The sequence below is a fragment of the Bombina bombina genome, chromosome 2 (assembly GCF_027579735.1).
Source record: "Bombina bombina isolate aBomBom1 chromosome 2, aBomBom1.pri, whole genome shotgun sequence".
Classification (NCBI taxonomy): Eukaryota; Metazoa; Chordata; class Amphibia; order Anura; family Bombinatoridae; genus Bombina; species Bombina bombina.
The window spans coordinates 1,256,695,278-1,256,721,302 of NC_069500.1; the positions used below are offsets into that span (position 1 = coordinate 1,256,695,278).

General features: G+C 37.8%; 1 protein-coding gene across 1 annotated transcript in view; it reads left to right on the plus strand.

Annotated features, from left to right (window-relative positions):
• Positions 1 to 26,025, plus strand: part of ARAP2 (ArfGAP with RhoGAP domain, ankyrin repeat and PH domain 2) — a 626,699-nt gene that overhangs the window by 481,803 nt on the left and 118,871 nt on the right. Inside the window, exons 23-25 of the mRNA XM_053704072.1 lie at positions 8,321 to 8,468; positions 13,947 to 14,015; positions 22,094 to 22,168. Coding sequence (XP_053560047.1) covers positions 8,321 to 8,468; positions 13,947 to 14,015; positions 22,094 to 22,168 — 292 coding nt within the window. The remainder of the gene's footprint in view (positions 1 to 8,320; positions 8,469 to 13,946; positions 14,016 to 22,093; positions 22,169 to 26,025) is intronic.

The following is a 26,025-nucleotide window of genomic DNA, read 5'->3' on the forward strand; positions in this document are numbered from 1 at the left end:
ATACTGCTACCAATTTCAGGGTCAGATGGCCCCTCTTGAAGTGTATATCCCAGCCTCAATTAAGATATCTGAGACCACTATAGTTATGTTATTCCTTTTACAGAAAAAATAAATAAAAATAAACTGTATGCGGGGGGGGGGGCGTGACTAACAACGGCCATGATAAGACGCTTTTTTATCTAGCTCTGGAAGTGATGCAAATAACCTGCTAAATATCATCTGAATCTAGCAGAAACCCGCATTAATGAGACTTTTTTTTGGGGGTCATTAAGTCCAATATGGCTATACCTAAGAGAGAGGACCTTCACATAACACTTCCCACCCTTCTATGCAACTTTGAGCAGCAAATATGTGTTAGATTTAATGAGTTAATACTCCTTATACAACGAGGAAGACCCTCCGATGGAAGTTGCAGGCCCGAAGCCTTCCTCACTAGCTGATGTCCAACTACCTGGGGATACAACTAAACAAAATACCCAACTAATAGAGACCCATTCTATAAGTCACAGGTACATACCTAAGACTAGGGAGATACCCAAGCTTGTGGTCAGCCTCCCTAGGATGGAGCAGGACCTAGACTGATCAGTCATGGCTGCAGCACCTCTAGAAGACCCTTCACAGCAGCACGCTGCCACACCGCTTGCAAAACCGAAGCAGATGTCTGACTCTTACTCTTGCCGTGTCTAGTCGAGAGCTGAAGACTTGCCATTGGCGGTTCTTTGGGGGGATGCAGCCGACCCTCTAGAGCGCTGCCTGAGTCCCCTTCATCACCTAATGTTGGAGTTAACGGTATTCCCTGCTGGGACACCTCATGAAAATAATACAAGCCAGAGCAGGATAAGTACACCAGTAAGCGACAATTGCAACCCCATATTTGAAAAGTCATGAGATACTTTTGGAATACTTTCGATCAGCGGTACATAGTTATTTCTCAGCCTAAGGCCCTACAACCCGAACATGGGACAGTTTCACATCAGAAGACTATGTATGCTTCAACTATATTTACCTTAATATGTGTGGGATGAGATCCTTACCTCCCTAAAATCAGGCGAGACGCAAAATATTCTTTACACAGCATCGCAATTTCAGTTGTTTTGTTTAATTATTTACACAAGTTATCTTACTATAGTTTTCAATCAAGTATTTCTATTTCTAACCGTTGGACTTGATCATGTCATGCATTTTATGTCAGTAGATATTGTATTACATTAGAAGTTGGTGTGAACAAAGTTTTTGAACAGTATCTCATATTGTTTTCCCAGCTCGATGTCCTATTATGGGGCTTATAGTATATTTAGTAAATCACACTAGTTTCAGAGCACTACCGATCAACTGCCTTTAATTTATAATATTTTTGTCTGTATGTGTTTTTATGCTATATTCTAGATACTGCATCTGTCATATATTTATTACAGTTCAGTCACTTTAATAGCACTATTATTGAACTTGGTGTAGTGAAGGACCCAGCTCCTAGTGATTCCTATATAACCTATGGGTAACAGCTTAAATGTCTCCTATTGAGTTTATGGACTACCAATACGCCAAAGCAATTTGCAAAGTTCCCTTAGTCTACTCTTCCCTTACCAAGTCAGTACTAAAAAGTACCATACTTGTCTCATATAAGTTAGGCATTCGTATAAAACAAGAATATATATGGACTATATGGCTCACTACATTCAGGGTGTTTAATCTATTTACACCAAACCAAGAGATTAACTGTGTATGGGCTTTTAGTTTTTTTTTAGTATTTGACATAACCATTAACTAGAATGTATACTCTAGGGTGGGCTTCCTATTTGGCTACAGCGAGGCATTCATATCGGACCTACTCTAACTTTTAACACCTTGCTACTATACTTGCACTTTTTATCAATCCAACCAGCTACTCATGACTAGAGTATCATCAACTACAGTTATCACATGGGTCTCTGCTTAGACATATACTATATAACATAACTCCCCCTCAAATGTAATATAAAACCATGCTCATCCGATCGCACATGGTGTTTTTTTTTATTATTATTTTTTTATATAGTAAGTGTCTCTCTCAAGCTAATTCATTATTCCCAATGCAATATTGTATCAAGCGGTGCTTACCCGCTGATAAGAAGCAAGTTTACATTTTATTTTCATTTTAACTATTGAACCTTGTTATATTAACTATCCAGTTACTCTCATCCCTACTATGTGCAAATAGAGCCAACAGGGTCTCAGATATGACTACCATACTCTTAAACTTTTTCCCAACTAGCTGGGGCATGAATAGGTTTGGATTTTGGCATAGTTTGGATTTCGGGAATAATTGTATATTTGCAAATAGAGCAATACTGTTCACAATCAGTATCAATCAACTTGTAATCTAGTCCTATGTCTATAATTTGCTTCTGAATCTATTACTGTCTCACTGCTTTTTGAGTATTAACATAAGAGAAGAGTGAGCTAAGCATTAGTCAATTCCCAACAGATAACATAAGCGAATTAAGTTTTCCATCAACACATTATCCAATTTCTGTTTTAAGGTTCCATTAATTAATTATTGAATTTCTTATGTGTATTTTTCCAACAAATCTGAAAACCATTATTGTATGTGATAATTTTTAATTAGTCTCAGTAAATATGTTTACTAAAAAAGACACCATATGGTAATGCTTCTGTACTTCTTAACTCTATTTCTATAGATTTTTCCTGCTGACATATACTTACATCAATCTGTAGACACATAAAACACGCCCTTCCTAATTTTGAAGTTCAATGGTTATTTTTTTAAATTAACCTAAACTATTTAGAACTAATAGTTGCAAAAAAGTACGGAAAACAACGGTAGAAAAGTAGAATCAATAAATACATAATTGCACAGTCAAAATAAAAATATTAATTTGGTTAAAAGAGAAAAAGAGTGTCTACCCTTATTAACTTATTTTTATTTCCAACTATACTAGGGCTGTACGATTAATCACATATGCAATTTAAAACCGTGATAAATTGCCTCTATTTAAAAACCACAAGAGTACGCAATTTTTTGCTAAAAAAAATCCTCAGATGTGGCTGTACTGCATTGATTTGTATGTGATTTCTTGCAAACCAGCTCCATCTAGTGGTTGCTTTTAGCACACATTTGTCAGTAGCAGCCGATCAATCTATAGAAGTCGAAAAGCAGAGCCCATGCAGGAGATGTGAAGAGGAGGGAAAGCCACTTACTGATATTTCCCCCTAGGGACGTCTGCAGTCTGAAACTTAGGGTATGTAATCATTATGGAACCTCCCACACAATTTCCTGCTCTCTGAGAAATGACTCAAATACATAACAGATGCAGTTAACCCCACGTCTGCCAAAAAGGCTAAAACTGCAGTCTCCTCTGCTAGCTAGCTGCTGGGTTAACTGCATCTACAATGTATTTGATATCAGCAAGGCACAGCATTTCTGAAAGGAGCAGCCCCCACCCATACTGCTATATGCCTGTATTGGATTCCTGCACAGGAGCAGGGCTCATTATCAGTCAAGATAAAATGTTTTAAAAAAGAAGAAAAAAAAATGAAAAAAAAATTATATATATATATATATATATATATACATACATACACATACACACACACACACACACACACACACATATATATATATATATATATATATATATATATATATATATAATGAATAAATAAATAAATTCAAAGGATGCACTCGCCTTGATTCAAAATATTTAATTAGTGAGTTAACGTTTTTGGGGAGTAACCCCCGTCCTCAGACTCCTGTGAATAAAACAAAGTGAAAAGAAGTGGCTTACCATATCATGTATTTATGGAGAATATCAGGGAGCTGGAGGAATGCCACCGACCTTCGCGCCGCAGCGCCTGACCCGAACCTGGAAGTGCGACCCATGACGTCACGGTGCAAATGCCAGCAGCGAACAGTCCATCCCTGTGTGTCAAGAAAATACCTTTATGCGGAGTGCGCAAGTGCAGTGCAAATACATTGTGTAATATAGAAAATTAGTGTTTCTAAGGAATATTTCTTAAGGAATATTTTGGAAAATCAGAGGAACCAACACAGGGCTCTATCATGCTTAAGAAACAATCAACCTTTGACCCACAAAGTTACAATGCCAGTATCCGTACCTATCACAGACTTACACAAACTGACATGGAAAACCAAATTAAACAACAGAATAACCAGGGGTTTAATAACCTTACTAAAAAGGAGCATTAGGCCATTACAACTTTGGCACGAGATCCTGCTTTAATCATTAGTGAAGCCAACAAAAGAGGGGCCATATTCCTCCAGAACTTTAAAGATTACAGGGAGGAGGACCTGCACCAACTTGAAGACCCAGAGATCTATCGAATGCTACCAAGGGATCCAACAAGTGTCTTTAAAGCCAAGATTGACAGCTACCTAGAACAGACCTTTCAATCTGGGTACATGCACTGGAATTTCAAAAAACACAGTACCCTAGAATCCCGGTTTTCTATACTGTACCAAAAATTCATAAAAGACTGCACCAGCCCCCAGGTAGTGTCAGTCATCAAGTCCCTTCACCAACCAATAGCCAAATTCGTGGATATGCATCTCCAACCACTGGTCAGACGTATGGACTATTGGATTTATTTATTACATATATACTGGTTGGCACTGGATGGCACCCCACAGCTGAACGGCAGGAACAGAGAGTGCTGATATCTTGGAAATATATATATACACACACATATGGGGTTTGTATTTTTATGCTCCCAGAGTGTATTGGACATTCAGAAACATGTACATTAAGATTCTGTAGTCTTAAATTAATGTTTTATTGAAAAATTAAGGTGTTATATTCATTTATAAGAAAATCGCGATTAAATCGCAATCGCAATTTTTTGGGTCCAAAATCGCAATTTTCATTTTTCCCCATATCGCCCAGCCCCAAACTGTACCTTTGCTTACTTTATTAAATAAATGACTTAGATAAATACAACTTTCATATTAAGTGATAACCAGAAGCCAGTCAGTTCCAGACTTTTTAAAAGTAAAAAATGTAGTTAATCTTAATAAAATGTTTTCTGATTAATAAAAAATGATTTGCAAGATATATATATATAGAATATTCTATATATGTATAGTATATATAGAATAAAAATAGTGCTCATGGTCTGTAAGGGTACTTAACCTTGCCGGGATGGAAGAATCCGGTCTCGCCGAATGCCGAAAATGCTGCTTTCCTCCTTGCCATCGCATGTGGAGGAATGCAAAGACCTCTGCTTGTTGACAGCTTCGGCTGCAGCTCTCTAGGGCTGTGTGGCTGCACGCTGCCTAAATTTAAAGGGGGCTATGTCCCAATTATAGTAACTGCCACCTGGAGGACTCAGGTGTGGGAGTTCATATAATAACTCACCCAGTCCATCACTCTGGGCTGAGTTATTGCCCTCTTACCTTACTCTCCTTGCTCCTAATACCACAACATACTTACCTGGTTCCTGTGTATGCTTACTTTGCTCCTGAGACCAAAGCATTCTTACCTGTTACCTGTATATGCTCACCTTGCTCCTGAAAACCAAAGCATACTTACCTGATACCTGTGTATGATCTCCTTGCTCCTGAAATCAAAGAATATTTACCGGATACCTGTGTATGGCCACCTGGATCCTGAAAGTCAAGCAGAAAAACCTGATACTGATGCAAACAAGAAATTCACCACCTTTAGATTAACAAAAATAGATCACTGGGGCTCATGATAGCAGAGCTTCTGCAAGGCCATTTTGATATTTTCATATTTTTCTTTGTTTTGTTGAGTGAGCAATTGTAAGAGATGCATAGCGGTTGTTATTGTGCAATAAAACACATTTCAAGCTTGTAGTGGAATATGAAATTATATGCAATGGATAAACTTGCAACAAATGTTAGATTAAAGATTACATTGAAAACAATGATGCAGATATGTCAGCAGCCGCAAGTCATATTGGGGTAAACATAATTTGAGGGGTATCCTTTATCACTAAAAGTAAAGCAAATTTTGCAAAACTAATGTCAATTTTGGATTCAGCACCCCAAAAATATCCTAACTTATTTTAAACATCCTTGGCAACTAAAAAAAAGGTTTGTTTGTTGACCTATGTTATTTTTCTTAGTGCAGAAAATGTGTTTCTGTCAATATTATTTTTTAACAATCAGAGATTTTGTTTATTATTTTTACTGAAGTAAATGTTAATGATAAACGTTATAATTATGGCAAGGTATAACTTTGGACCATGTAATTGAAGTTATATATTTTTACCATTTTTATTTTTAAGTTTCTAATGGCTAGATTTAGAGTTCTGCGGCCAAAGGGGTGCGTTAGCTACGCATGCTTTTTTTCCCCCGCACCTTTTAAATACCGCTGGTATTTAGAGTTCACAGAAGGGTTGTGTTAGGCTCCAAAAAAGGGAGCGTAGAGCATATTTACTGCCACTAACACCGCCGACCCCTATATTATATTTATTAACACCTAATATGCCGCCCCCGCTATCGCTGACCCCTGCATATTATTATTAACCCCTAATCTGCCGCTCCGTACACCGCCGCAACCTACATTATACCTATGTACCCCTAATCTGCTTCCCCTAACACCGCCGACCCCTATATTATATTTATTAACCCCTAATCTGCCGCCCCCAACGTCGCCTCCACCTACCTACAATAATTAACCCCTAATCTGCCGACCGGATCTCACCGCTACTCTAATAAATGTATTAACCCCTAAAGCTAAGTCTAACCCTAACACTAACACCCCCCTAAGTTAAATAGAATTTAAATCTAACAAAATAAATTAACTCTTATTAAATAAATGATTCCTAATTAAAGCTAAATACTTACCTGTAAAATAAACCCTAATATAGCTACAATATAACGAATAATTATATTGTAGCTATTTTAGGATTAATATTTATTTTACCGGCAACTTTGTATTTATTTTAACCAGGTACAATAGCTATTAAATAGTTAATAACTATTTAATAGCTACCTAGCTAAAATAATTACAAAATTACCTGTAAAATAAATCCTAACCTAAGTTACAATTAAACCTAACACTACACTATCAATAAATTAATTAAATAAAATACCTACAAGTATCTACAATTAAACCTAACACTACACTATCAATAAATGAATTAAATACAATACCTACAAATAAATACAATTAAATAAACTAGCTAAAGTACAAAAAATAAAAAAGAACTAAGTTACAAAAAATAAAAAAATATTTACAAACATTAGAAAAATATTACAACAATTTTAAACTAATTACACCTACTCTAAGCCCCCTAATAAAATAACAAAGACCCCCAAAATAAATCCTAAAATAGCTACAATATAATTATTATTTATATTGTAGGTATATTAGGGTTTATTTTACAGGTAATTATTTAGCTTTAAATAGGAATAATTTATTTAATAAGAGTTAATTTATTTCGTTAGATCAAAATTATATTTAACTTAGGGGGGTGTTAGGGTTAGGGTTAGAATTAGCTTTAGGAGTTAAAAAATGTATTAGAGTAGCAGTGAGCTCCGGTCGGCAGATTAGGGGTTAATGCTTGAAGTTAGGTGTCAGCGATGTTAGGGAGGGCAGATTAGGGGTTAATACTATTTATTATAGGGTTATTGAGGCGGGAGTGAGGCGGATTAGGGGTTAATACATTTATTATAGTAGCGGTGCGGTCCGGTCAGCAGATTAGGGGTTAATAAGTGTAGGTAGGTGGCGGCGACGTTGGGGGCGGCAGATTAGGGGTTAATAAATATTATGTAAGTCTCGGCGGTATTAGGGGCAGCAGATTAGGGGTACATAGGGATAACGTAGGTAGCGGCGGTGTACTGAGCGGCAGATTAGGGGTTCAAAAATTTTAATAGAGTGGCGGCGATGTGGGGGGGCCTCGGTTTAGGGGTACATAGGTAGTTTATGGGTGTTAGTGTACTTTAGAACACAGTAGTTAAGAGCTTTATAAACCGGCGTTAGCCCAGAAAGCTCTTAACTACTGACTTTTTTCTGCGGCTGGAGTTTTGTCGTTAGATTTCTAACGCTCACTTCAGCCACGACTCTAAATACCGGCGTTAGGAAGATCCCATTGAAAATATAGGATACGCAATTGACGTAAGGGGATCTGCGGTATGGAAAAGTCGCGTCTGGAAAGTGAGCCTTAGACCCTTTCCTGACTGACTCTAAATACCAGCGGTAGCCCAAAACCAGCGTTAGGAGCCTCTAACACTGGTTTTCACGGCTACCGCCAAACTCTAAATCGAGCTGTAAGTAAACGGTAAACCAACATTCTACCTGTTTGATTTAACTCTTCTTCTTTTTTTTTTTTTAAGAATTCAAAAGTGTTCTGAAATCAACCATCTGGATACACATATTTTAGCCTCAGCTTTTTCTTCATGTTTATTTCAAACATATGGACAAAATGATCAAGAAATATGTGTGACGGAGGACTTAATAAATCACTATATAACAATCTTTCAAGTAAGTATGAGGTGATATTTATTAGAAGAATTAAATATTCAATTATCTTTTTTTTCATATTAAAAGGATAAACATGCAGTTCAATTTTTAAAATGCAATTATAGTTTTTAAACAAATTTATTGACTTACAGAAAAGTGAATCAGAGACTGAATTATAATCTTTTATAAAATAGTTTATAATAAAAAAATATTTAATATTGTTAAAAATTATGGGCTATATTACAAGTGGATCAGTATAAAGTGCTCCTGTTGAAGTGTAAACACAGACAGAAGTAATTTTTTTGTGTTCAGGGGTTTGTGTGCGCATTACAAGTTGAAATTAAAACTTTTGCACGCAAGCAAATCCTGACGCACACTAGCTTGAGAACTTCGGATATTGTGACCTCGCTAACTTTTCCCCCCATAGACTTCAATAGAGAGAGTTGAAGAAAAAAATGTAACCCTTGCATGCTCACCTGATTGGAGTTATTAATATTTCACATTCCAATGTTTTTCACATATTTAATAATAAAAATTACATTTTTTTCTATGTAAAGAACATTGGAATGAAAAATATGTGTAACACGCTTCAAGTTTTGTGATTTGGCTCTGACGCGGTTTCGGGTTAGCGTACTAAAGAATAAGTTATCTTTGTTTTTTAAATAATTTTTATTGAAGTCATAAACAGATACAATATATAAGGTATGACCCAAAACATTATAAATGTATACACAGAGTAAACAGAAACGTAATGTATTCAAATATCTCAAGTGTTCCTAGAAAAAGTGGGCGAACATATAGAAAGACTTCAGTTTTATCATAGAGAATCTTAAATGTAATGTAAACAGAAAATGGTCCTCTCCCAGTTGCATAAAAGGAAGAGTGAGGTGTCTTATTCAGATAAGGTTGGGACTGGGGAGACGATAGCTCTACAGTTTCATGGGGAAGAGGGATGCAGCGGGCAAGAGCCGCTCAAAATAGAGTTAGGGGGGTGGGGTGGGGAGGGGGGGGGGGCAGAGCCAGTTAGTATACCGGGATTGTAAATGTACTGCAAGCTTAGAGCTTTGAAATTCACTACTAAATAAATTAATGTTGTTTGGAAGTACCCAAACAGTGCATTTATCAATATTAAGGGAAGTCTGGGACATCTGTTAATAATAAATATATGGAGTAGGGCAGAAATTATGTTGGTCTTATAATTAAAGGGGGGAGAAGTAGTAGTGCTAATATAAATTATTTAGAGTTAAAGAGGGATGGCATGGGGAATGGGTAACAGTAATATATAACCATGTGCTGTTGTACAAGTTTCCAGCGTTCAGTAACAGCCACACTAGCTAGGGCTAAACTGCGACATTATTTTTTAACCTATAATATAGCTATGCTTCAGGGAAGATGTGGAAGGATTACTCAAGTCTAGCTCTGGAAGTGCTTGCAATAAATAACATAACACAGTCAAATATGAGATACTAATACAACATAAAACAGTAAATACAATTAGCATAAATAAAATGTAGCAAAAATGAAGAGTGTCTATAAGTATAATGATAACCCTCTTTATCAATGAGAAATAGTTAAATTCAGGGGGGGGGGGGATATTAAAGCTCTATCTCCTGAAATGTAGATTAATGGTGCAAAATCTGTGCATGCACATTACAGAGGAGCTTCTGTATAGGTTAAGTGTGGCCATAGCCATAGGGAAACCAAGCACATATAAATTCTTAAAGTACATATATGCAACCCTGATCCTTAAGGTATCCTAATTATAAGCCTGCTTCAGTGGAAAGGATAGCGATATCTCAGGGACTCATTATCTGAAGACACAGGACATAGTGTACCTATTTACTGTAGACTTCACGGAGATAGAGGGTAAAAGACAATTCAGTATGCAACTAACTTTCTAACGGTGATATTGGAGCTTATCTGTAAGAATAAAATATCCAGATATGCCTTCTGCCGTAATTATATACATTGTTGATGCGCCATAGGTATGCATAGTAAAACATGAGCTTAAATCCTATTACTGGGTGCTAAACAGAATCTACTAGAAGTAACGGCTGCATATGTAAATACTATACGACATTTAAATCTAGTTCAGCTGCCAAAAGCAGTCAACTGTAATGGTTCCATAGATATGTCTAATTACAATGGAACATAATTAAAGTTAAACAGTCACACACCCATAGGTTATACATGACAATATATATCAAAAATATCCCAATACACACATTATAACAACAGTCCTAAGTGCATAGCTGGGATCCTTTAGGGCACCCTATATTATAGAGCAGAGTAATAATAAAATGCAACAACTATCCTAGTTCACTTCTAAGAGTAAAACAACAAGACTATCCAACCATTTAAACCTTTCGAATGGGGTGAGGGAGTCTCTCTATACTGAGCTCCTGTGTGGTGATAAACAACCTGGAGGCTATGTATTGCAGGAAAGGACATCACTAAACCTACACAGAGTGAGGTTAAACATTATGGTGCAAACACACTTAGACAACAAAGAATTAGCAATAGAACGTCAATAAAATAATAATAAATAAAAAGGATTCTCGCAGGTATTTAGAAACAGTCCCAGAGGAGACCATACCATCGCTATAAGTCCCATAACGAACCAGCAAAGGCTGGGCACCTTTTCTGTTCTGAGATAGCTAGACACAGGAAGCATAGCACAATGAGGAGTAGATATACATGTAATCATGCTATTTAAATAGTTAAAGGTAGTATCCAACAGTGGTGCTGCCAGTATATATTATATATTACAAGACTTTAATATTTAGTGACACCCTGATGCAGTTTGTGCTCTAATACCAGCTAACTGGAACCGTAGCTGGATGTCCTTGTGGGGTAATATAGAGAGCAAGAGTATTAGTGGGTAGTAGCTCAAGACCCTCTAAACATCAGACTCAGAGCCGTCATTAGGGTCATTTGTAACTGTTCATATTACTGGTGCCTGTATGTAAAGTTCTTTAGCCTACTCCAACTTGTATAAAAATCCTCCCTGGGTCCCATAGCAACCGTCCCAATACAAGCATGCAAAAACGTGTCCCCTTAGGGGACTTTATGGAGGTGCCTGCAAGTATGCCTTGGGATCGATTGCCATGAGCCTGAAGAGTGTCTATTTTAAGAGGAGTTAGTGTTGGGCCATGTAAGTAAATCCGTATATGTAGCTGTAGTGCCTGGTCACAGAGTGACCGTGATCCCAGTCCATCTAGGTGAGAACAAGCGCATACCGCAAGATACTCTGAGGCTGCCACTGCCGCGGCGAGTAGGAAAATAGAGGAACCTGCCCCCTCTTTGTTTGCCGGAGCAGAGATGAAGTGCTGTGTCTCGTTCTTCTCAAAAAGCAGCGTGAGGTCCGATGGATACTCTTGCTTTGTAATCTGTGAACACTGCACCGGGGCCGCTGCAGCATCCACAACAGGAGGTTCGGAAAGATCACTCAGCTGATCGCAGCAGTCGTCCAGCTCCGCCTCGGGTCTGTGCAGTGGAGAAAGCAGGCAAGGAGTTGGTACAAGGACCTCAATTAGAGATTTGTTCACCGTGACTGCGGAGCACTCAGTATTGTAAGTGCCATCAGTCACTCCCAGTACTGCCGCCTTCAACGTGTCCGATAAGTCTAAAAAGCAATGATCAATCTTTCGTGCTAGGTCCTGAAGTAGGGTGTGTAGCAATTCTTGAGTCACCTCCATAGTAAGAGCAACTGTAGGTTTTACGTTATAGCAGTTTAAGTTAAAAGCAATGGAGGCAGATCTGAGCGTATCCCCACACGTGGCACAGCAGCCTTCTCCAATAAACTCCAAAAGACCCCGAGCTATCCGAGTCAGACAGAGCCTCTGTTCATTGTAGACCAGTTGGTGAGAGATTATTCGTGAGTCTAGAACATTTTAATCCATGATATAGGCATTTTGTACAGTTATGGCCTAAGAGCCCAGGGAAAGTGCGACCGACACCATCGGCTGCTGGCTCTGCCCCCCCAGAATAAGTTATCTTAAAGCACACTATTAAAATATTAAATATTGATAAAAATATGAATAACTTTTATAGCTACTGTAAAATATACACATATATATATATATATATATATATATATATATATATATAATATGCAATTTTAGAATTTTTTAATACATCTAAATAATCATTATTTACATAAGTTATTAACATTTTCAATATTTTCAATTTAATAAATACATAATGCACCTATATTTAACTCATATCAGGTTTGCCCAAATGAAAAATTAGTGTACTCCTGTAGGGTTCACGCACATAAACCCAACAGAAGTACCCTAGTTCTTTATGTGCACTAACCCAATATGAGTTATATTATGGTGGGTTGTGTTTTTATTAAATAGAAAATATTAAAAAATATTAATAATTAATGTAAAGAATTATTATAGATATACTAAAAAAATCTAAAAAAAATGCATAGAATATATATGTATATTTTACAATATCTATAAAAAATATTATTATAAATATTATAATTATTATTATTATTATTTAAATAGTTAACTAATTATTCATGAGCACTAACCTGACACTGAATTAGACCTAAAGCACGAAACCCAAAACTTGTTGTGCATATTTTACATACAGTATAAAAATATATATATGTGTGTGTATCTAAACCCTTGTACAAATGTTATGTGAAAGGGACATAAAACTTTTGGGTTTCATGTATCTTTAATATTTATAAAACTAATTTTTATCAGATAGTGTTTATATGAGTTTAAACTTTTATTTTAATGTATTTATCTTGTGTTTAGTTCAAATTGTATTATCAAGCTCCGTATGGAGCTTGATGCCCCGTGTTTCCAGCGAGCTCCATAACCTGTCCGTCTGCTCTAAGGCGGCGGACAGAAATCCATATCCTGTCCATCTGCTCTGAGACGGCGGACAGAAATTGTCAGAAATCAACCCGCAAATCTGCAGGGGGCAGTATTACACCAGCAGTTCCCAAGAACTGCTGGTGCAATGATAAATGCTGAGAGTGTATGCTGTCTGCATTTATCGATGTGCAGCAGACATAATCCACTATATCGGATCATGTCTGCTTGCACCATCATAAATAGGCCTCTAACTATTTATTCTAGGTCTTCAGTTACACTAACCTGAAGCACATTAAATTTGATTGTGTTTACTTTAAACTTGTAATATGCACGCAAATCAATGTGCCCGCGATATTCTGATATCGCTCGTGTGCAAACTTGTAAGCTAGTTCAATGTGTATCACTATTTACTAAAATAATAGTTTATAGGTAGATCTTACAGATATTTACTTTTTTTTTTATTTATATGAGGTAAACGTACATGACTAATTTCTTACTTTAAATGAGAAGAGATTTATTGTATATCTCATTTATTTATTGCTGGTACATTAGATAATTTACAAAAATATTATTGTTTCAGAACTAATCATAATGCCAATGAAGACAAATATGTGTTTGTTGTGTTAGTTTCTTTATTTAATTGTTAATTTATGCATATTAGGTCAGCAAAGAGCAAGAGCAGCAAATGGATATTGAAAATCAGTTTATTACTAAATGGAAAGATACTCAGGTGAGTCAGAAATTATGGATTAATTTGTGTGAATCTAATGTATACTTAATACTAAGAATACAAACAAAGTTAGATCATAGATGGCAATTGCCATGTGATGTTCAATCCTTATTAATACTTGCTATTATTCTTAAATATATAGCTGTCATTTGGCACAGCTTCAACCTCCTCCAAATTGTACTGTCTGTTTGTTTTATATTAAAATATTTTTTATTAGAGTTTTCCTCTTAAACAAAATTCACTTTTGCATAATGACTACCTTATTTCCTCTTCTTAGACATCCCTGCCCTCATTCTTGGGGATTTCAACCTCCCTATCCACAATCACGCTATCACTGCTGCAAAAAAACTTCTCCAGCTCACTTCCTCTTACGGTTTGTCACTATGGTCCGACTCTCCTACTCACAAAGAGAGATGCTCCCTTGATCTAATTTTCAGCTATCGATGCACTCTCTCAAACTTCACAAATTCCCCTTTCCTCTTTGTGACTATCATCTCCTCAATTGTAACATCACAGCACTTCCTACTGCCCTCCCTCCTTCTAACCCTCCCACCAAACTCCACAGGAGCATTGTCAGCTGATCAGCAGCATCTTTTAAACGCTCATAAACCTCTGCTCTCTTCCATCGCCACCTTTTCCTGTCCTGACCAATCTATCTGTCATTATAATTCCACCCTTACAGTGGTCCTTGACAATTTGGCACCTCCTACCATAGCTCAAAAGTCACACGCTCATCCTCACCCCTGGCATACTGCTCTGACATGCTACCTACATAGATGCTCCCGCACTGCTGAGTGACATTGAAGAAACTCCAGTTGTTCAGCTGACTTCCTTCATTACAAGTTTATCTTAAACTCCTACTATTCTGCCCTTAACCTCTTCAAGCAGGATTACTTCTCTACTCTTATATTTGCTCTTTCTTCAAAAACAAAACTTCTATTCTCCACTTTTAACACCCTTGTTCGCCCACACCCACCTCCTATTTCCACTTCTTTTTCAGCTCAAGATTTTGACAACCAAGTCACCAACAAAGTAGAATTAATCAGAAATTAAATATTTTCTTAACACACTACCAGTCCAACCCCTTCAACCCATAACCGATGTCCAAAACCCACAAAGCCACAGATTCAGCATTTCTGTTCCTTCTACTGAGGAAGAAGTTTCTGCCCTTATATCCTCCTCTCACCTCACTACCTGTCCCCTTGATCTCATCCCTTCCCAACACCTGCCCTTACTCTCTCTCAAAATCCTATGAAACCATATATATAGCCCAGATACAAGTGAAGAACTGATAGTGCAGTGTGCAATATCAGTTTTACTGGACTGTGCTAAAATGAGCAAATTGATATTACAAGTTCATCGTAAAACAGATTTACTAGAGAAGGATGTACTTTCTAATGGATATTTCAACCAAACTAAACATTGCTTGGCTTGCACTCAAGTGAATTAGAAGAATTAGCACAACCTGAAACCTGAAGTGTTAAGGTTAAAAAAAAAGTTTCACAAAACAAATGTGAAACATATAAAAATAAATCATTACACTTATATATAAGCATTTTCAATAAAAAATATGTTTAATATTGAAAAAATGTTTTAAAAGCGATATGGTATATGTTAAGGTGTTTGACTCAGAATATATGTATTTATACACATGTTTTTTTTCCTTAGGAATACTTGAAATTCCTATGCTTTTCCTTTAGAAAAATATACAATATTTCTCCTGTTAAGTGTGGTCAGTCCACGGGTCATCATTACTTCTGGGATATTATCTCCTCCCCTACAGGAAGTGCAAGAGGATTCACCCAGCAGAGCTGCTATATAGCTCCTCCCCTCTACGTCACCTCCAGTCATTCTCTTGCACCCAACGAAATAGATAGGATGTGTGAGAGGACTGTGGTGATTTTAATTAGTTTATTACCTTCAATCAAAAGTTTGTTATTTTATAATAGCACCGGAGTGTGTTATTCATTCTCTGGTAGAATTTGAAGAAGAATCTACCTGAGTTTTTTCTATGATTTTAGCCGGAGTAGTTAAGATCATATTGCTGTTTCTCGGCCATCTGAGGAGAGGTAAACTTCAGATCAGGGGACAGCGGGCAGATTAATCTGCAAAGAGGTATGTAGCAGTTTATTATTTTCTGACATGGAATTGATGAGAAAATCCTGCCATACCGTTATAATGTAAACTCAGCCTTAAATGCAGTAGAGGTAGCTGGTATCAGGCTGTCATGTATGTATATTTTACACTTCAGTATTCTGGGGAATGGTACTTCACTGGATTTATACTGTATGCATAGACTTAACCTAATTTGCAGGGACTTGCAATAGGTTTTAAATAACAGTTAATTTATTGAGGTTAAACGTTTTTTTGCTGGCATGTAAAATCGTTTATTTCTCTGAGGTACTGGGTGAAAAAATGTTTTGGGCACTATTTTTTCCACTTGGCAATAGTTTTGTTTAAATTAAAGCAGTTTACTGATCTCTCTCACTGTTGTGTGTGAGGGGGAGGGGCCATTTTTGGCGCTTTTACTACGCATCAAAAAACTCAGTCAGAGGTTCATTTTCTTCCTGCATGATCCGGTTCATCTCTACAGAGCTCAGGGATCTTCAAAGCTTGTTTTGAGGGAGGTAATCATTCACAGCAGAGCTGTGAAGATTGTAGTTGACTGTGATAAAAAACGTTTATTTGTGTATTTTTTCTGCTGCCAGGGTTAGTTATCCTTTGCTAATGGGAACAATCCTTTGCTAAAATTGTATATTTCTTACAAAGATTTGATGCTATAACTTATTTATTATTGTAAATTACTTGAAAAGCATTTCCAAGTTGCTAGTTTATTGCTAGTGTGTTAAACATGTCTGATTCAGAGGAAGATACATGTGCTATATGTGCTAATGCCAAAGTGGAGCCCAATAGAAATTTATGTACTAATTGTATTGATGTTACTTTAAATAAAGGTCAATCTGTACAAACTGAACATATTTCACCTAACAACGAGGGGAGAGTTATGCCGACTAACTCGCCTCACGTGTCAGTACGTGCATCTCCCGCTCGGGAGGTGCGTGATATTGTAGCGCCGAGTACATCTGGGCGGCCATTTCAAATCACAGTACAGGATATGGCTACTGTTATGACTGAAGTTTTGGCTAAATTACCAGAACTTAGAGGCAAGCGTGATCACTCTGGGGTGAGAACAGAGTGCGCTGATAATATTAGGGCCATGTCAGACACTGCGTCACAGGTGGCAGAACATGAGGACGGAGAACTTCATTCTGTGGGTGACGGTTCTGATCCAAACAGACTGGATTCAGATATTTCAAATTTTAAATTTAAGCTGGAAAACCTCCGTGTATTACTAGGGGAGGTGTTAGCGGCTCTGAATGATTGTAACACAGTTGCAATACCAGAGAAAATGTGTAGGTTGGATAAATATTTTGCGGTACCGGCGAGTACTGATGTTTTTCCTATACCTAAGAGACTTACTGAAATTGTTACTAAGGAGTGGGATAGACCCGGTGTGCCGTTCTCATCCCCTCCGATATTTAGAAAAATGTTTCCAATAGACGCCACCACACGGGACTTATGGCAAACGGTCCCTAAGGTGGAGGGAGCAGTTTCTACTTTAGCTAAGCGTACCACTATCCCGGTGGAGGATAGCTGTGCTTTTTCAGATCCAATGGATAAAAAATTAGAGGGTTACCTTAAGAAAATGTTTGTTCAACAAGGTTTTATATTGCAACCTCTTGCATGTATTGCGCCTGTCACGGCTGCAGCAGCATTTTGGTTTGAGTCTCTGGAAGAGACACTTGAATCATCTACACTAGATGAGATTACACTCAAACTTAAAGCCCTTAAGTTAGCTAACTCATTTATTTCAGATGCCGTAGTACATTTAACTAAACTTACGGCTAAGAATTCCGGATTTGCCATTCAGGCACGCAGAGCACTGTGGCTAAAATCCTGGTCAGCTGATGTTACTTCTAAATCTAAATTGCTTAATATACCTTTCAAAGGGCAGACCTTATTCGGGCCTGGGTTGAAAGAGATTATCGCTGACATTACAGGAGTTAAAGGCCATGCCCTGCCTCAGGACAAAGCCAAACCTAAGGCTAGACAGTCTAATTTTCGTTCCTTTCGTAATTTCAAAGCAGGAACAGCATCAACTTCCTCTGCACCAAAACAGGAAGGAGCTGTTGCTCGCTACAGACAAGGCTGGAAACCTAACCAGTCCTGGAACAAGGGCAAGCAGGCCAGGAAACCTGCTGCTGCCCCTAAGACAGCATGAATCGAGGGCCCCCAATCCGGGACCGGATCTAGTAGGGGGCAGACTTTCTCTCTTCGCCCAGGCTTGGGCAAGAGATGTTCAGGATCCCTGGGCGTTAGAGATCATATCTCAGGGATACCTTCTGGACTTCAAATCCTCTCCCCCAAGAGGGAGATTTCATCTGTCAAGGTTGTCAACAAACCAAATAAAGAAAGAAGCGTTCCTACGCTGCGTACAAGATCTTTTATTAATGGGAGTGATCCATCCAGTTCCGCGGTCGGAACAAGGTCAAGGGTTTTACTCAAATCTGTTTGTAGTTCCCAAAAAAGAGGGAACTTTCAGGCCAATCTTGGATTTAAAGATCCTAAACAAATTCCTAAGAGTTCCATCGTTCAAGATGGAAACTATTCGAACAATTTTGCCCATGATCCAAGAGGGTCAGTACATGACCACAGTGGATTTAAAGGATGCTTACCTTCACATACCGATTCACAGAAATCATTACCGGTATCTAAGGTTTGCCTTTCTAGACAGGCATTACCAGTTTGTAGCTCTTCCATTCGGATTGGCTACGGCTCCAAGAATCTTCACAAAGGTTCTGGGTACTCTTCTGGCGGTACTAAGACCGCGAGGAATTTCGGTAGCTCCGTACCTAGACGACATTCTGATACAAGCTTCAAGCTTTCAAACTGCCAAGTCTCATACAGAATTAGTACTGGCATTTCTAAGGTCGCATGGATGGAAGGTGAACGAAAAGAAGAGTTCTCTCTTTCCACTCACAAGAGTTCCCTTCTTGGGGACTCTGATAGATTCTGTAGAAATGAAGATTTACCTGACAGAAGACAGGTTAACAAAGCTTCAAAATGCATGCCGTGTCCTCCATTCCATTCAACACCCGTCAGTAGCTCAATGCATGGAGGTGATCGGCTTAATGGTAGCGGCAATGGACATAGTACCTTTTGCACGCCTACATCTCAGACCGCTGCAATTGTGCATGCTAAGTCAGTGGAATGGGGATTACTCAGATTTGTCCCCCACTCTGAATCTGAATCAAGAGACCAGAAATTCTCTTCTATGGTGGCTTTATCGGCCACACCTGTCCAGGGGGATGCCATTCAGCAGGCCAGACTGGACAATTGTAACAACAGACGCCAGCCTACTAGGTTGGGGCGCTGTCTGGAATTCTCTGAAGGCTCAGGGACTATGGAATCAGGAGGAGAGTCTCCTTCCAATAAACATTCTGGAATTGAGAGCAGTTCTCAATGCCCTTCTGGCTTGGCCCCAGTTAACAACTCGGGGGTTCATCAGGTTTCAGTCGGACAACATCACGACTGTAGCTTACATCAACCATCAGGGAGGGACAAGAAGCTCCCTAGCAATGATGGAAGTATCAAAGATAATTCGCTGGGCAGAGTCTCACTCTTGCCACCTGTCTGCAATCCACATCCCGGGAGTGGAGAACTGGGAGGCGGATTTCTTAAGTCGTCAGACTTTTCATCCGGGGGAGTGGGAACTTCATCCGGAGGTCTTTGCCCAGATACTTCGACGTTGGGGCAAACCAGAGATAGATCTCATGGCGTCTCGTCAGAACGCCAAGCTTCCTCGCTACGGGTCCAGATCCAGAGATCCGGGAGCGGTTCTGATAGATGCTTTGACAGCACCTTGGACCTTCGGGATGGCTTATGTGTTTCCACCCTTCCCGATGCTTCCTCGATTGATTACCAGAATCAAACAGGAGAGAGCATCAGTGATTCTAATAGCACCTGCATGGCCACGCAGGACTTGGTATGCAGATCTAGTGGACATGTCATCCTGTCCGCCTTGGTCTCTACCTCTGAAACAGGACCTTCTGATCCAGGGTCCATTCAAACATCAAAATCTAACTTCTCTGAAGCTGACTGCTTGGAAATTGAACGCTTGATTTTATCAAAACGTGGTTTTTCTGAGCCAGTTATTGATACCTTAATACAGGCTAGGAAGCCTGTTACCAGAAGGATTTACCATAAAATATGGCGTAAATACTTATATTGGTGCGAATCCAAGAGTTACTCATGGAGTAAGGTTAGGATTCCAAGGATATTGTCTTTTCTACAAGAAGGTTAAGAAAAGGGGTTATCCGCTAGTTCTTTAAAGGGACAGATTTCAGCTCTGTCCATTCTTTTACACAAACGTCTGTCAGAAGTTCCGGACGTTCAAGCTTTTTGTCAGGCTTTAGCTAGGATCAAGCCTGTGTTTAAAACTGTTGCTCCGCCATGGAGTTTGAACTTAGTTCTTAATGTTTTACAGGGTGTTCCGTTTGAACCCCTTCATTCCATTGATATCAAGTTGTTATCTTGGAAAGTTCTGTTTTTAATGGCTATTTCCTCGGCTCGAAGAGTTTCTGAGTTATCTGCCTTACATTGTGATTCTCCTTATCTGATTTTTCATTCAGACAAGGTAGTTCTGCATACTAAGCCTGGGTTCCTACCTAAGGTGGTCACTAACAGGAATATCAATCAAGAGATTGTTGTTCCATCCTTGTGTCCCAATCCTTCCTCGAAGAAGGAACGTCTGCTACACAATCTAGATGTAGTCCGTGCCCTGAAATTTTATCTACAGGCAACTAAGGATTTTCGTCAAACGTCTTCCCTGTTTGTCGTTTATTCTGGTCAGAGGAGAGGTCAAAAAGCTTCGGCTACCTCTCTCTCTTTTTGGCTTCGTAGCATAATACGATTAGCCTATGAGACTGCTGGACAGCAGCCTCCTGAAAGAATTACAGCTCATTCTACTAGAGCTGTGGCTTCCACTTGGGCCTTTAAGAATGAGGCCTCTGTTGAACAGATTTGCAAGGCTGCAACTTGGTCTTCTCTTCATACTTTTTCCAAATTTTACAAATTTGACACTTTTGCTTCTTCGGAGGCTGTTTTTGGGAGAAAGGTTCTTCAGGCAGTGGTTCCCTCCGTATAAAGAGCCTGCCTGTCCCTCCCGTCATCCGTGTACTTTTGCTTTGGTATTGGTATCCCAGAAGTAATGATGCCCCGTGGACTGACCACACTTAACAGGAGAAAACAAAATTTATGCTTACCTGATAAATTCATTTCTCCTGTAGTGTGGTCAGTCCACGGCCCGCCCTGTTTTTTATGGCAGGCTAAAAAAATTTTTGGATTATACTCCAGTCACCACTACACCCTTGGGCTTCTCCTTTCTCGTTGGTCCTTTGGTTGAATGACTGGAGGTGACGTAGAGGGGAGGAGCTATATAGCAGCTCTGCTGGGTGAATCCTCTTGCACTTCCTGTAGGGGAGGAGATAATATCCCAGAAGTAATGATGACCCGTGGACTGACCACACTACAGGGAAATGAATTTATCAGGTAAGCATAAATTTTGTTATATCTATATATCTATATCTATTTCTATGTCTATATATATATATATATATATATATATATATATATATATATATATATATATATATATATATATATATTGCTTACAAAAAAATAAACAGATATAAATATAAATAATGTATATACTTAAAAATAAAAACATTTTCTTCTAAGTGAAAAACAGTTGGCCTAGTGAACCTTCGCTTAAGCGAAAAAAAAGGCTTTTTTTAGAGGAACCCATAGTAATATATATGGAAAGGGAGTTAGCACAGTCACTATCATGTAAGCGTGCCTGAGTCTTTTGCTCATGTGTTTAATTTTTACTTTCAACTTGTAATACCAGTGCAAATATGGGAGCACTAAAAATGTAATGTCCCACTTGTAATCTAGGCCTGTGTTTGTCATATTAATTTTTTTTTTTTTTTTTTTTTTATTCAATAAATATTTTCCAGATTACTCATTCAGGGGATTTGTTACTTGAAGTTTATTTGGAGAAAAAAGATCCTGAGATGTGCATAATTATTAGGGTAAGAGATTTTATAATTTACTGTCTTTTACAATTCTCTACATTTTATGCTCAGTGGTTATGGTTATAGGTATTTGACATCCTAAACAACTGACATCATAACATCACATAGTATTTTAACAAATTTTTAGCATGTACTGCATATGATGTATTAACCAAATAGGTAGAAACTTTCTTAGCATATACCATTTTTACCAAAGTATTTGAATAGTAAGTCAAGGACCCTTTAAAACTACTTTACAGTACTTTCTGGCCCTCCTGGTCTTGGAAGTCAATAAGATGGATTAGATTGTGAACACCATTTGCCACATACAGTCCTTGACAGATACCTGCCATCAGAAGCCAGCTATGCTTTTAATGGAGATATAGCTTGAAATAGAGACCTAACCTACATACATCTTCCTTTCCAACACCACTTCATGATCTATGTTCCCCACACGTACAATACCAGCTGTTCTCCTGTTGATATCTATGCTGCCATCACCATCACTGCTTGCTCCATCTTATCCTGCCCCACCAGTGAAGCTGCACTAATTGAAGTCCAGAGGCATACATAATCAATATTTACATATGTCCATCAAGGCCCTTCATCTGTCAGGTCAAATAATGACAAGAAATACAGCTTGATACAATGAATAATATACTTTGATGGAAGATACCATAGGTTGGTTGACCTTTGAATATAACATTTATTTGCCTCTACAATGAGATCCAACAATGTCCCCCACACCAATCCATAAACAGGCATAAAGATTAGAAGCAAGAATCACCGCTTCTATAAGGCCTCAAAAGGAGGAGCCATGTGTCCTGTTTAAAAGACTAATTCTCTGTCTGTAAAAACATAAGCTTTTTTTAAAAATTCCACAAGTAATAATGATAATGTGCATTTGCATTATAATAACATGATATTTTAACATTAAATCAATAAAAATATTTTTTTTTAAACTTTCTTTTGATAAGAATTCTTTAATTTATAACTCAGCTGTGGCCTTTACTGAGAGTCTGCAAAAATCAGAATGGTATAAAGGTGCTTCATTAGAGACTCTTGAGTTAACAGCATACATCTTTTTTGGGGGAAAAAGCAACAAAAGTAATGTACCAGAAATACCATAAATAGTTGAATATTAAAGAATCAAATTTGCAGCTTTTAGGACATAGAGGTCACTATACCTTGTATGACTTTTGTTACTTTTTAATTTTTTTGTAAAATGATTTTTATTTTTAATTCCCCTTTCTTAGCCTTTTGAACTAAACATAAAAATCTTGCCCTTTAAATCATATATACTAGGTGCTGCCAGACAGCAGTTCTGTAAGGAAAGTATGGCAATAAACACTCCCTAAAGACATTTTTATTCAGCCTACCACCCAACTCAGTAACAAATTAATTCTACTTATCAAATAATTGGCCACATCTAACTCTGTATTAACATAATTTTCACCCTTGCAGTCCTAAACTCCTGTTTTTCACGCTCCTACCCTTCTAGATTGTAAGTTCCACAGGAATAGGGCCCTCAATTCCTCCTGTATTTGTTTGTCAAATTTTGTCTTGTCCCCATGGACAGAGCTGTGGAATACTTTGGCGCTTTATAAATAAAGTATAATAATAATAATAATAAACCAATAATTGAGTCATGGAGACAGTAATGAAAGAGGGATAAAAAGAGTTACATTTATCATTCTTTTAATTATTTTAATATCCCATTTTATGTTGCAGAAGAAAAAGAAAACAAACAAACAAAAAAAACACTAAATATAACCTTCTATTTATCTTAAAAAAATTAGACCCAAACCTAATGCCATGTTCTGCATCACACAAAGAAAGAAAAAAATAAAGGCAACCAACATCCTTGCACATGAAAAAAAAACATAAAAAGGATTCCTGTGTATCATGACTTTATATGCTTTGATAATGTGTTACATCCTTATTATATACACTACAAATATATAACACCCCTTCACTTATCATCTTCAGCTATTCCAGGTTCTAACAAATTTAGGGAAGTTGAATTTGATTTCAATCTCGTGGCTTGGGAGGATTACAATTCTATAGATCAGCTTTCTGACAAAATTAACTAATGTGTTTTGTTATCTGCCTTTAAGACTCCCAAAATGCGTGTTACTGAAATTTCAAAGTCTAATGACAGGATATATATAGACAGGATGTCTTACACTACACAGGCGATATAGGATGTGTGACCTCCCAGTGTGCTCTTCAATACTATGAGGCAGCTATGCTAATGCATATTTCTGTCAGGGAACCGAGAAACCAGACAGAAACGGAAAGTGCAGGTCTAAAAATAGAGTTTATTGAAAATAACAAAATAAAAACAACAATAGGAAAATCTAGGACACAGTCGGTACCATGCCAGAGGTCAGATGCCAAAGCGGGTAGTCAGCCCAGCTGGGTCATGGAACACAGAGAGCAGGAACAACAGCAACAATATCCAGAGTCAAGAACAAGGAAATCAGTCATCAAAAGCCTGGGTCATGTACTTGGTAGGTTTGGACTCATGCAAGAGTGGAGACAGAGTTGACTGGGTGATGGTTATATAGTAAACTGGCATTATATCATTACTGAGACAGAAAGTTTCCAGAAGTTGCCAGTAGTTGCAGAGTGATGATGTTCACAAGTTTGCCCATAAGAGTGCGTGTGACAGGAACACACATTGTCAGAAACACTGCAAGAGAAACCAGAAACAAGCCTGCACTCCAAGTGAAACAAGGAAGGGGGAGTAACTATCACAATTTCATGATGGGGGGTCAGACAGCAAGCAAGTCAAGAATTTCAACAAGGTCACTCTTACTGAATTAATATGGATCCCGCCTCAATGCTGTTTGGAACTTCAGATATCCAATACAATCATATGGGAATGTTTGAAATCATCGGCTTGCATTTGGCATTATCCCTCTGTAGCACCTCATCCCTCACCAATACATTCGTTATCTGACCTCTTAAAATGTATACCAGACTCTAATCTTAAATTGTGGCAAGAAATTGGAATTTGCTCCATAGCGAACCTCATTGTTAGAAGCAGATTTAAAACCTTACTTGCGTTGCATCTGGTCTTTCATTCTCACAAAATTTTACAGTTTGAAATTTTAAGACTTAAAGGGACAGTCTACACCAAAAATGTTCTTATTTTAAAAGATAGATAATCCCTTTATTATCCATTCCCCGTTTTTGCATAACCAACAGAGTTATATTAATATGCTTTTTACCTCTGTGATTACCTTGTATCTAAGCCTTTGCAGACAGCCTCCTTATCTAAGTGGCTTTGACAGACATGCAGTGTAGTCAATCAGTGAAGACTCTTTAATATCTTCACAGGAGTGAGCACAATGTTATCTATATGACACATGTGAACTAGCACAGTCTAACTGTGAAAAACTTTCAAAATGCTCTGAGCTAGGAGGCGGTTTTCAACTGTTTAGAAATCAGTTTGAGCCTAGCAGATTTAGCTTTTCAAAACTACCACCAAGGGAACAAAGCAAATTTGATGATAAAAGTAAATTGGAAAGTTGTTTAAAATTGCATGCCCTATCTGAATCATGAAAGTTTAGTTGACTTTACTGTCCCTTTAAAAACTTACTAACTAGTTGGGTTTTTGATCCTAAGGTTACTTGCCTAAACACACTTTGAGAATGGAAATAGAGCTATGATGGGCCATTATGCAGACCATTGTCAATACACAATGGAATAATAGAGGGTGTTCGACTACCTGAGAAATTTAGTGGCCTAATTGTTTTGAAACATTTTTCACAGTAATCTCTTTTTGTCAGACTACAAGCGGTGCACTAATTTCTTTTCTGCTAACCACTGAAATTATTACAAGTTTAAAGTAAAATGTTAGTGAGCAA